Genomic DNA, 14,006 nt, shown 5'->3' with positions numbered 1-14,006 from the left:
ATCTTGATCAGAGATTAAAAAGTAGCTGGAGCATTTTAAAATAAGCATCAACTTGAACTCATAATGATCACCATTGATTATATTTGATGTATTGTTGCCGAAATTGGGGCCGTATGTATGAGGTCTCTGTACAGTTCCTACTGGCCATGAATTTTCTCGGTATTCTTTTGCAGAGTTCTCTTTATATTCACATTTACTCAACCCCGGGTTTTGTCATGCCCAGAGTCACTCGTCGACTCTTGTTATCTCTCTGGAAGCCTTTGGAACTTATTTTGTTCTTCCGTTTTCACATTTTCTTTCCTTGTCCATATGGCTTGCGCTTTTTAATGCCTTAATTTTCTAATTCGGTACACTTTTGCATTCGCAATTGCCTTAATTTGGGCTTGCGACTTTTGTTTCAACAGTATGCAGTTGTTCACTTGAATAACTTGGAAGATAACATCCTGGAGCGTTGGACGATTAAGGGTGAGAATGTACCCCATTCATGGTTGAATCGGCAGGTGTTTGAGGCTAAATGAAATGTCATTATGTGTTTGTTTCTCTCGTTCATACCTACACAGTTTTTCATGCTTCAAAGACATTATCTGTATTTTAAATGATACTGGTCTATTTAGAATTTTCTGTTCAGCAATTCGTAGTATGGTGATGGCTCAATTGTTTAGACTTTCATTCATTCTCTTGTTCAGCAGTCTGTTTGAAGAGATGTTTTAAAAAAAAAATCAATAATATTAAATTAAAAAATTCAATCATTTTAAAATTAGAATACAAGATTTGGGGCGTGGGAATGCCTATCGTCAAACAAGTCATGTATTCATGCGACCTGTATGAGAATATTTTTTAAATATATTTTTAATTACATGATGCCGAATGTCTATGGACAACACTCCAAAGTTTATATGTGGTCAGTCCACTGAAAAGTACGAATCCATGGATGTTTTCCTGAAAATTTTTACATTTCTCTTAAAATTGATTTTGTGAGTGTGGCCTGAAACAGCTTGGACTTTTGATCCTGAATGAAAAAATATCTCACGAAATTTTTAAAAGATTATTTCCTAATGCTGTGTACAAGTTCTCCTTGTAGAACGATCGACGACTCAGAAATCTGTGGCTTCTTCACCTCCCCATAAATCAAAGTCGTTTGAGGGGAGCCGGAAAGACCTTAACGCAGCTATCGACAAAGTTTGTGAATTCATAGGTGAGCCTTTCCCCTTGCGGTAATTTCTTTCTAATTCAAAAATAATTAGAGTCACTGAAAACATCTGATTTCTGTCTCTTTCTTCTTTCTTAGGAACGAAGATTGTCTTCTGGGACATGAGGGAAACATTTATAGAAAACCTTTACAGAAATGGTGTTTCGCAGCTTAGGTTGGATGTGGTTATTGAAGCCCTCGATACGGTAAGTGTTTCAGTTTTTCTTCGTTCTCTAAGCCATGAAATGCCCTGGCCATATCCTCTATACATTCCGCAAACTTGAGACAGTGTTTATTTGTGATAGAGGTGCACTACATGGTACTTTCTGCTTTTCATGGAAAATATTGCACAAAGTATTAGAAAGGCATGGCTGATCCATGGGAAAGAAATGGTTTAGAAATCTTTTGCTCTTAAATTAGGCCGTGGGGTATTTTTTATATGCTCCAAGATCCAGGGTTTATGTTTGAATCTTTGATCTCACAGGCTTTATGATTCTGTAATCTTCAAGGATTATAAACGCAAGTAATAAAGTGTGAAGAGGATGGCCATGAAAGAATAAAATTAGTCAGATTCCAAGTCTTCAAATGAAGCAAAAAAATCCATAACTCCTTCACCTAAGGTCTTTGATTTTTTAAGTTGGCTGTCGCAGATTGATTGACAGGGTTCATGTATGCCTCCGCTAGTTCTGTATTTTTTTTCCTACTGGCGCTGTTTCCTTTACATTATCCCATATGTTGGTTCCAGGAACTACGTAAAATATGTGAGTTAATTGTGGATCCGCTCAGAGATCGTTGTGTCACTGGCCTTCTTCAGGCTTTTGTGGTAAGATTCTTGATTCAGGAGGCCATGTTGCATGTTTTTGGCTTAGTCCAACATGTGGTAATCGATTCTGATGAGAGGTTAGGCTTTGATGACAAGTGTGATTCAATTTCAGGATGGGCTTGTCCGGGTGCTATTGGACGGAGGCCCATCACGCATCTTCTTTCCCAACGATGCAAAATTATTAGACGATGACCTTGAAGCTCTTAAGGTGTGGAGGCTGGCTGATTTCTCCTGCTTTCAAATAAAACACTGATTAACTTTTCTGTTCATTCAAGTTTGAGCTTTCTTGTGATTGAAAAATGAATATAGTTTAGGCAAATATCATTATGAATTTTGCATACGCTTGACAGGAATTTTTCATATCGGGGGGTGACGGGCTGCCTCGGGGGACAGTAGAAAACCTGTTGTCTCGTGTCAGACCAATCATTGCTCTCCACGGTTTTGAGGTGAACCTTGTTTCTTACTTTCTTCTTTTCTAGAAAATATATGGACTAAATTTGGCATTCTTGTGACAACATGCATTTGACTTTGACTTGTACGGTGGGGCAGACACGAACAGTGATCGAAGAACTGAGAGCAGTGGGACAAGGTGGGAAGAGCCGGCTAGGTGTGGACTCAGAGACCCTGATCAGGATCCTGTGCCACAGGACTGACTCGGAGGCGTCTATGTTCCTCAAGAAGCAGTATAAGATCCCTTCGTCCGCAGCCTGATTGTGAGTCTGTGACTGTGTGACCAATTCAACCCAAAAAGTGTGAGCCTGAATCAAGACAGAGTTTCGAGATTATCGTTTCTCAGCACCAAAATGATATGATGCATTCCCTAGAATGATGTCTGATATCGTAATAAGAAACCCAAATAACGAAGGGAAAGACTCCCCAGTTCACAACAAGAATGTGTTTGGTTCCACGCATTTCAAGAGAGGATGAGAGAAGAGCAAGGTGAGGGATGGACGCTCCACATGATTAGAGAGATGCTTGCGTGGATGAGGATCCTGCTGGTGTTATCACATGATGAAACGAGAGAGGGGAGGTTGATTAGTTCACAGAAAGGGATAAGAGAATGAGAGCTGTCAGGATGAGAGAGAGAGAGGAGAGTTTACATACACAATATTTGCTTCATGTCCCCTTCTTTACTTTCAGCTTTGCTAGTTATAGCCATCTCCTGTCGCCTATGTCGATACACAATTCATCAGATCATATGATAATATACTATAAATCTTTTGCCTATGTTGATACACAATTTGTCAGATCATATTATAATATACTATAAATCTTTTGCCTATGTTTATACACAATTTGTCAGATCATATTATAATATACTATAAATCTTTCGCTTATGTTGATACACAATGCGTCAGATCATATTATAATATACTATAAATCATTTATTTAGTTGAGCCTTGCCAGGGTCAATGCAAACAAGAGAGTGGTATACACTGTCCGGAGAATGATGAGTGTGCCCTCAAGGGGGGCTGACATCTCTGGCAACAACCTGTCGCTCCACACGTCTGCATACCTGTGCACTCCACTTGATGTTTTAGTCATAAACTGAGGTTGTGGAGAAGCGGGAAATGGATCAGTGCTACCTGGTTTTACCGATGGCACACAAGGTGCGCGCCGATCCCGCCGGCTGCCAGCACTGCCCGGTGGACAGCCATATGGACCGATCAGACACACGGGGGCCTGCTCAATTAAGGAATAATGGTTTTTCCATACAGTTGGGGTGTGCCATGAGTGAGAAGTAGGGATATATCAGAAGAGCCCAGCTCCTCCGCCTAGAGACACTCAACCAGCCTTCGGTTAAATGCCCCAGGATGGCCAGTTCACCTCCTGAAAGGGACAAAAAAGGAAGACGACCTCTGAGCTCGAACGATTCATGGATGCCCTTCGGGGTTGCATGTGGGGGTGCAAATGCAAACCTGTAGAGACACCAGTTGACCACTACCCACATCAAACCTACAGATATACCAGCGAATGATGGGGAGATACGGGACCCATGACACTACCTCATCTACCCGGCAAAGATACCAGTTGAGGATGGGAAAGAGAGACAACGTCCTCCACTAGTAGTTGTTAGGCAGCCCTGGTAAACCTTAATTTTCAACACTTCTACCAACCCCTTGTAGTTCGCGTTATTATTATCCGAAAGATCACAGTGTGAGCAGAATCTGCACTTGCACACACCCAACTTGGTCCTTTTTCTGTGGACTACACGACTGCCTACAATCAAGTTGGTGTCACGATTGAGGGGAGGTGCATCATGTACAGGGATCGGTTCATTCTGATGATGATGGTGCATGATGGAGATGTTGATGTTGATGGTTAGATGACAAAAACATGACGACAGAATCTTCATTAATAGGTATTGACATCTTTAAAGTCCCTTAATTTTTTTTGCAATTCATGTAAACATTGTTGACGACCATCATTGAAGACTAAAAAGGCGGTGGCTTCTGGACTTGGAGTAAAAAAGGAAGTCATAATTGGTCTCCCTTCAGTCCTCCCTGAGTTCTTTACTCCTGGCCTCCTTCATACATCTGAACTTTATTCCCTGTCTTGAGGAAATATTTCTTGATGAATCGATATTCTCTCTCCAACATTCATCATCCTCCTTGAGAAAGTTGCCCCTCACCAGAGTGTGCGTCACTCACTACCTAACACCAGTTTTGGCCGTCGTCGTTTCTCTCTTGCTCGTCTGAGTGACTGTCACTCAATAATTGATACTTCTTTTGGCTATCATTATTTCTCTCTTCCTGGCCAGAACGACCATCAACCAACCCTTGACATAGTTATTCCCTGTTTCCTGATAAGACTTCCAGTCAACTGTGGACCTAGCAAGAAAAAAAGGAGGATAGTGAAAAGGGAGGATAAAGCTGATCTTATTTTGATTATCATTTATGGGACCATAAATTCCAAAGTTACACTATTATATTATGAAACATTGGGTGCAGAAAAACGTGATAAAACTGCTCAAAGAAAACTAAAAACTAAAAACTAAAAATATATACATTTTAATCGTATTTCATTGCATTATCTCCATCCTTTTAAATGTAACATCGTAGACGAACTGAAAAAAGATTCATTAATTCCTTCTCTTATCATCTCTCCCCTCATAAATAGCACATCAAGAATTTTTATCTTCTCAACCTGATCTAATAATCAAAAAAGGTGCTTGTTCATTGGTTGATCAAATTTTTATTTTCCATATTTTCCATTTTTATGTGGTTATGAACATTTTCCAATTTCTAGGCATAAATTCTGTTGAAAAAATGGTTTGCACAGAACAATGATAAATTTCTAAAAAAATGAAAAATAAGTAGCAAGAGAAAAATTTCCTTCTTAGGCATTCATGATAAAACTGCTGACATTAAGAGCAAGAAATTCTGATAGATGGAAGGGTGATATAGTATTTTTTATGAGTTGAGAATATTCTAAACTTATAATCTGAGACTACTTTAGTTGCATTTTATAATAATTTAAAACAACACACCAATCTTCATAAAAGGTTAGTAGCACAATATCAAAATTATCTTAAGGAAACTTTTCGCACATCGGTCAATAAATTCTAATATGATCTCTCTGTCTCTTTCCATTCTTACACTTCTCCATTCTTTTTCCGATCTATCTCTCTAGTTGTCACATGATATCTCTCTCTGTTAATTAGATATCTCTTTCATCAAGGCTGGTGTTGACATCATGCATTGGTCCCTATTCGGCATCGTCTCCAAATACTCAGGACACCACCCTAAGGGAGCTCCACTTGGTCTAATATGCAACCCTCGAATGCAAACACTATGGACTAATTTACATTTATCTCATTTGGAATAAATCCTTGTTCTCTGTGTCTCACTATTATCCCGACTCAAAGAAAACAAATAAAATAAGAACAAAGATGGCATCACAAATACATTTTAAAGATATCTTTAATACATTCATCACAGTTTCAAAGGTGTTGACAAAGATCAAAGACAAATGAGAGAGCATGTACATCTGGGGATGGCTTAACTACTAAAACTCATCCTAGATGTATGATCCTTAAGATCGCAGAAAATTTATTTTTTTGTTTATATTGTCCATGGGTTATTGTTGATAATGACAGATTCAATGAAATGTGGTAATATGTCACTTTATTTCCCATGTAACCCCCTGGGTCAAAGGCAATACAAGCTGCCAACAAAAGGAGTTTATAGAATACTAAATAAATAGTTGATGCTGTAACTCATTGACATTATTGTTGTGCCTTTGAGCATTGATGTGTGAATTGTCTAGAAAAGTTGTGACATATTTCATAACAATTCATTAAGCCAAAGCAGTGAAAATGGGGGAATTTTTTCTTGCTATTTGAGAGCTCATAGGTAGTCATGATGGTGAAAACATAAGTCTGATTTTTTCTATAGGAAAACTATGAGTTCAGGTTGTAGGATAAGTTTAATATTGTTAAATTTTTTACTTTTTAAATAATGTCCAACCACATGTAGTCCATTAAATATTTTTATTTTAGGTAACACAAATTATGATATCGAGAAACAAAATCATGATGAATATCTTGGTAGAGAAATTGGGCCCATAATGCTCACTCCACATCCATAAGACATGTTCCATGCATCATGGCCCGTATTTTTAATAACATCTTCTGAGTGGCAATGAAGTGTCTACATGTCTTTACATCAGGGTATGCCAATAGATGTGGACGCTCCGATGTATATAAAGACAATCCGATGTATTTTGCCAACGTCAATGTCATATCCAATAGTAATGAGGATTCTCAAGTTGACTAGTCATTCAGAAATCCAAAGAACATGTTGGTGATGGTGTGGACTTTGTTAGAGCCCTTATGATAACAATCCCTTATAAGGAGTATTTTAAGATTTTCACACTATGCAACACGATAAACCATACAAAAATGCGTCTTGATTTTCCTGTGCATGGAGCAGACACGACATGTTCCAGGTTGTAATGACAAAGAAAGAGGTTGCTAGCATAATGTCAATATATCCACGTCACACTTGTTGACATAATCGCAAAAAGGACTTATGTGCTGCCCAAGATGAGTGAGAGCTCATCAAAAAAGGACTTCATCAAATTCCCACGTCCATTTCAAAGTGAAGCAGAACTTGTCATGTGGGCAAAAGATGTGAGAATAACAAACACCATCACCCTAGTATGACAATTAATGAATTATCTAGTTGATTGGTCGGTGCCAATTTGTATCATTTTCTTAAGTGTAAGAAGGTTTACACTTGCACAAATGTTATTAGTTTGGAATGATCTAGAAAAGAATTGAATGATGGAAATAAATGTAGCCGGCAAGCCAATCATATATTCCACATCTTCTTTAATATTGATTGTTACAATATATTTATATAATACACATGTAATGCTTACAATGAAGTCTAGAATACATGATATCACTAGGTGAGTTACTTTGATATCATAATGCATACATTACTAGTCTTTAAAATCAGTTCTATATAATATCTTCAAAGGATACTTGAGAAGGGCATCAAAATATCTGGATAGTATAACATTATGAAGACCTTCTCATATAATATGTTTGATCCCACAGCTATTAGTGCAAAACGTGAACACACATAGTAGGTTCTCTCTAATGGACCTATTGATGGAAATATATGTGACCGGCAAGCCAGTCACATATTTCATATCTGATTAGATGTTCATTAATAAAACATATTGATTATCGTGCACATTTGATGCTTATAATGATGTCCATGAATACATGATCAGACTTAGTGAATTATGATGCAATCATTATACGAAGATCACTAGTCTTTAAGAATGTGTTCTAAATATTCCTACTTCAAGGATACTAAAGAAGGACATCAAATTATCTGAATAGAATAGCATTATCTAGCCTCACTCATTTGATGAGTATGATCATTCTTGTAACCATTAGTGTGGAGAGAAATAGTGGTTGCTCTTTAGTGAAAAGAGATCACTGAATTGATGTGTACAAATCCCAGGAATGGTATTATACCAAACTATCTATCAGGTTGATTAATATTGCGGTTCTGTTAGTTGTCCTTAGACCTGAGACACCAAAGACGTCTTGTGGACGAACAGTTGCACTTTAACTATGACCACTGAGTCTCTAATTATGGGATTCTAAGTGGTCTTAGTTCGAGTACATCAAAAATTTCATGAAGATGATTGAGTGGTCAAGATAGGATCATCCACCCTTAGTATAAGAGGTGACAGCTCACGTAAGACGATGCGATGAAGTCCTTGCCAAGGCAGTGAAATATCAGAGAAGAGTTCTCCGATGATTTTTGAATGCATCAGTACTAACTCGGATGACCTTAGGGTTTGACAGTTGACCATACCCTAAGTCATCCTAGGAGCATCAAGTGAATGAGGGACTATACGTACATGATAACCGATGAAGAACAGGTTCCACGAGTGAGTCGACACCCATTCCTTTGTATGTTCTAGAGCACGAGGTGTAGCTTGGCACCCCACGTGTTGGAGACTCAACCTATCGATTGGGTTAAATCGATCCGACATTAATTAATCTATATGATGATATAGTTAATTAATTTTTAAGGCCAATAAAGGTTATTGGGCCATTGGAGTTGTTAACTAGACTAATACATGGGCCTAGAGGGTCACTCGCAAATGGTATTTTGGACGTCGGAAGACATACTTAAGTTTTGGGGTTTTATGACAAATACGCTCTTAGTATAAATAGGAGAAGGCCCTGAAAAAAATTCACCCATGCCAGAATTGTTTAGGGGCCTTCACCTTCTTCTCCCTTCTTCCCACACCTCTCCACTCCCGATGCGATTGGGATGGCGTAACGATGATGTCGGAGGGTGAACTGGTCTGCAAGGGTGAAGAAGGAGATTCGATGTGACATGGACTGAGTGGATACTTCTAGAGGCTGAAAATATGAGCAACTTGACTCGTATCACTCAAGGGTGTAAGAAATCATGGATGCGATCTGTGCACAAGTTCTTCATTTCATTACTTTGTTGATGTTGTTTCAATTCGTTAACGTCTTCTGCTTCATATCGTTTTTAATTATCCATTTAAATCTAGGCCTCTAGAACCCAAAAAACTATTTCATTCAATTAACTTTTTGAATCGCATACTGGTGATATCCAAATATCAATTAGGTCGATTAACACCATTCTTGTATAAGTGGCCCTTAGACTTGAAATACCAAAGACATCATATATGGATGGACAGTTGTGTTTTGGATATGGCTTAAGATTTCTAAATCATGGAAATATAAACCATCTTAGCTTGGATCTAGTAAAAAATTCACAAATGTGATTCAGTGGTCAAGATAAGAGGGAAAGCTCAAGGAAAATGATGTGATGAAGTCCTCATCCAAGGTAATAAAATATTAGGTAAGATTTATTGAATAATTTCTCAATGCATCACTAATAAATGGGATGCATGATTAAGGTTAAATGGTTGACCATAATTTTAGTCACCCTAGAGTGCGGAGGAGACAAGGAATTGTACATACATTGTAACTAATGATGGTAAAGGTTTAATGGGAGAGTTAATATACTACTTTGTATCTTCTAGAGTATGAGGTGCAAGTTGGCACCCCTACGCTGGAAACTCAACCTATATATTGGGTTAAATCAACCCTTGGTTGATTCATTTATATGTTTATATAAATAATAAAGTTGGACAATCATGGTTATCTTCATGTGTCAATATTTTGTAAACCTTCCTTCAATGTGATCAAAAAATTGAAATGTTTATGGAGTATCACATTAGGGGCTCATCAAAATGGAGGATATTCCATATCATAAAGGGTTTTTAAAACACATTTTGAGGCTTGACACTTTGAGAAATTGGCTCATTTGAGAAATTGACAAATCACAGATCTGATATTTGCAAAGGCAATTCAATCATTAGGTTTATTAATTGTTTTAAAATTCTGTTATGATTCTGTTTTCTCATCCATTGTGTGAATCATTTATGGATCAGGCCAATCACATCCTTAGTACTCAATCAGAATGCATGTGATAGTAAGAAGATGAAACTATAAAAAAATTATATGGTAGAATGAGATAGTAACCATTGATTTTTTTGGACCATTTTCAATAGGGGGATTTGTTTCTTTTATGCATGAAATATGACCCATCAACTTTTCTCTGATGGAAAATCCCAAGAATGACTCATAATTTGTTAGGGAAAAAATAATCAGATTTGGAAAAAATGTGTGGGGTTATATGGCATTGATTTGGATGAAAGTGAAGGGATTCCTACAGTGGTCAACTTTAAATGGAATCAAAACAGCAATCATAAAATCCGTGATCAAACTACATGTGCATAGAACAAACCTATGATTTCCTGGTTCCTGGAGTGTTGTGTGTTTATATGCTCATGTGTGCAGCCTCTACCCATATCCACATCATTCGTGGCATGTTGGATATCCGCCTTCATTTCAAGGGGGCCATCCTCACTCTATCATTGTTGTTCCAGTCTTATCCACATAATAAATGGAGAGAGGAAAACGGGAGAAGGGAGAACAATGGTAAAGCCCTAGAAAATTCTATTCAAGGTGAAATTCATCTAAATTCTTCCCCTATTTATACTAAGCGGAAGTTCTTCCCCAAAACTTTAAGTATATCTTCTGATGTCCAAAAGACCTTTTCCCTCTAAGCCAAAGTATCAGGCTAGTTAATGACTCCAATGGCCTAATAACCTCTGTTGACATTTCAAATGAATTAATTATATCATCATATAGATTAATTAATGTATGATTGATTTAACCCACTTGATAGGACGAGTGTCTAACCCATAGAGTGCGAGAAACACCTTGTATTCTAGAAGATAAAATGAGTCTATTGAATCATTCATGTAACCTCTCTATTATTGGTTATCATCTACGTATGGTCCCTCATTTTCTTGGCACTCCATGGATGAATTATGGTATGATCAACTATCAAAACCTAATTTGATGTCCTTCTTTTGTATCCTTTAAAAAATATTATTCCTAACACATGTTTCTAAGACTAGATATCGTCGTATATGATTTCATAATAATTCATTGTCAGACCATGTATTCATGGATTTCATTATACGCATCACGCATGCACTATAATTAATACATTGCATTAATGAACATAGAATGGGATGTGAAATGTGTGATTGGCTTGTCGTCCGCATATGTTCTGTCGTAATGGTAGTACTTCACCAATGTTTATGACATTTCTGTTTAAATCTGTCTTTGAATCTACTATTATCTATCCATTTTTGGTTTCCATTAATCTACTAATCCATACGTAGCTCTCTCACATGCTTTTTATCTATCTGTTTTCCAACATCTGGGTAACTAGTTGTTCCACAATGGAACAACTATCTTGGTTGCTGCTTTGGGTTTACCAGAAACTAAAAATTAACTCATAAAAATTTAATATTAAGGTCATACGTACGTTGTGATCAAGGTCAACACAGAAGATAATACTAAGACCATTAACATCATCAACAAGAAACATTCAATTTCTTCTTTAAAAAAATTGTCGATGAAGCAATCAAAATTCCCAAATTACCATAGGAAGTAAGACAGTTCAAGTAACACAGATGAGGCCAGTTATAAAATTTCCCATTGTGACATGAATGAAATAATCAAAGTGATTATTATGGTCACACATTGTTACAAATTACGCAGGATCAATTAGAGAAGTCATTAGTCCTTCATGGGACATTATCTGTTTTTCATAGCCCATGATTTTTTTTTCACTAGTATTTCTTTCAACTCATACAGATTATATGGAAACAAATTCACTAATAGTACATCAATTCTATAATATTTAGTTTGATGAATTACAATTAGTAAAATAGATAAAAATTGACTAAATCATAGCACCTTAATTAGATATGATAAAGAGTAATAACATTGTAGTAGAGCTCAATTTATTTAGTACACAATATAGTTCATGAAAACACACTTGTTTCAGATTATAAGGTTTAATCACACTGCCCTAATGTTGTTTCTAATGACTTCAAAATAATTTTAAATCTTCTTGACTAAAATAAATTATTCTCAAAATTATATGAACTATCATATCTATTCATGATTATCAAATAGATAATTATTAAGTTATCATAATTAATGAACCAGATGGATAGTGTATTGTGCCAAAATTTTCTAAGCAAATATATTTTAGGTCCCATAAATATATTTTCCAATTTAATTTTGTAAATGATTGATAGGCACATAGGGCATCATGAAATTTGAATTTACAATATTTCATATCTAATACTCCACACCAATAGCCTCATAATTATATTTTCTCATTGAGATTGGATGGGATAAGTCATAGATGTCATGTAGTGTAATAGTTTATTGATATATATTTCCCTAAGGATATTAGCAGTAAAATGATTCCGTCCATTGGTAGTGGCCCCTATAGGCAATCAAAATTTTCTGAAAATCAATTGAATGAAATCCATCGTACCACTATGATCGATTTGAGAGTACAGTTTTCACCCGTTCTATGAGTTGTAGCTCAATAGGATTAAAATAACTTTATCAATCTCTTAAATCAATAAGAGATGCCCAAATGTATGCATAATCCAAAAATGAAAATAACAGTCATAGAATTTTAAATTTTTCTCCACATTTCAATGATCGTGTGAATAAAAACATGGCATTTCTAAACAAAATCGACCAATAACATAGACATCATAAACTCAAGCCAGGCAATTGATTATTCTATGATGCTCCTTAATCAAGACGATGACGGCATCCGTTGACGTCATGCCAGCCATTAACTGTCATCATCGTGGACATCGTGGATGTCATCGTATTCCGATGGGACAAATCGTGGATGTCATCGTGAATCACGCAGCACAAATCCTAAAGAAGAGGAAGAGCAGAGTTAGACATGGTTGTTCTGTTCTGTTCTTTTAAAACGAACAGAAAATTCGCACAAACGAACCGCACAGGGGTGTGTTCGGTGTGCTGTTCTTTTTATGTGCGAAAATTCGAACAAATGTTCGAACAATTAGAACAAACGAACAAGATTCGCACATCCGAACAAATTCGCACAACCTAACAAAATTCGCACAACCGAACAAATTCGAACAAACGAACAAATTCGAACAAACGAACAAATTCGAACAAAACGAACAAATTCGAACAAGCAAACAAAATTCGCACAGGAAGAACATAATTGTTTGGAAATTTCATAAAAAGCTATAACTTGGAAAAAAATGTTGTGCATAAAGTATAATTTACTATAAATAATCTAATTTAGTAATGACGTTATCTTAATTTACGAATCACAAGTCATGAATCACCATAATCAGTATAAAATTTTAAGTATAAATATAACAGTCATTAAATCTAGTGATAATGGCATTTATGCCATTGATGTAACTTAGATTTAAGAAAAAAATTTGGAATAATTCAACGAATTGATTTGGCAATTTAATCAGAGGAGATTGTACTGAATTCATTTTGGTAATTCATCTCATTTCATTGGGTGGCATAACTGAAATCATTCGTTCTAGAAGGAAAGGAATTAATTAATTTCATTAAAATGGCATGCATGAAACAGAGTGTACTTCCATATTTTCTAGTACTTGGTTAGAGGGTAGAATGATTATGTTTCAATAAAAACATATTTAGGTATTTCAACAATAAAAATATAACTTTTGTTAACTTCTCTTACAGTAACAAATTCAAGATGCTGTTTTTTAAAACAAATGTTAGTGTTCCTGGTTTTGTCAGGAAAGGGAGAGGGAGAGGGAGAGAGAGTGAAAGAGAGAAGAAGAGGGAGAGCGTGTGAGGGAAGGAATTTAATATATTTTTTAGTATTAATTTCATTAAAATGACATGCATGAAACAGAGTGATTAGGTTAGAGGGTAGAATGATTAGGTTTCAATAAAAATATATTTAGGTATTTCAACAATAAAAATATAACTTTTGCTAAGTTCTCATATGGTAACAAATTCAAGATGCTGTTTTTTAAAACAAATGTTAGTGTTCCTGGTTTTGTCAGGAA

General features: G+C 36.1%; 1 protein-coding gene across 3 annotated transcripts in view; it reads left to right on the top strand.

Moving 5' to 3' along the window:
- The window catches only part of LOC144708728 (plant/protein (DUF810)), a 30,800-nt gene extending 27,895 nt beyond the window's left edge, over window positions 1–2,905 (top strand). For all 3 annotated transcript variants that reach the window (XM_078582154.1, XM_078582152.1, XM_078582153.1), the window contains 7 exons: window positions 405–465; window positions 1,082–1,195; window positions 1,289–1,395; window positions 1,935–2,012; window positions 2,125–2,220; window positions 2,363–2,458; window positions 2,562–2,905. In XM_078582154.1, the coding sequence (XP_078438280.1) occupies window positions 405–465; window positions 1,082–1,195; window positions 1,289–1,395; window positions 1,935–2,012; window positions 2,125–2,220; window positions 2,363–2,458; window positions 2,562–2,723 (714 nt within the window). In that variant the 3' untranslated portion in view covers window positions 2,724–2,905. The remainder of the gene's footprint in view (window positions 1–404; window positions 466–1,081; window positions 1,196–1,288; window positions 1,396–1,934; window positions 2,013–2,124; window positions 2,221–2,362; window positions 2,459–2,561) is intronic.
- Window positions 2,906–14,006: the final 11,101 nt, after the last annotated feature.

The sequence above is a fragment of the Wolffia australiana genome, chromosome 10 (genome assembly GCF_029677425.1).
Source record: "Wolffia australiana isolate 7733 chromosome 10, ASM2967742v1".
Classification (NCBI taxonomy): domain Eukaryota; kingdom Viridiplantae; phylum Streptophyta; class Magnoliopsida; order Alismatales; family Araceae; genus Wolffia; species Wolffia australiana.
Note: the sequence above shows the minus strand (reverse complement) of the source record. Positions and strands in the feature narration are given on the sequence as shown.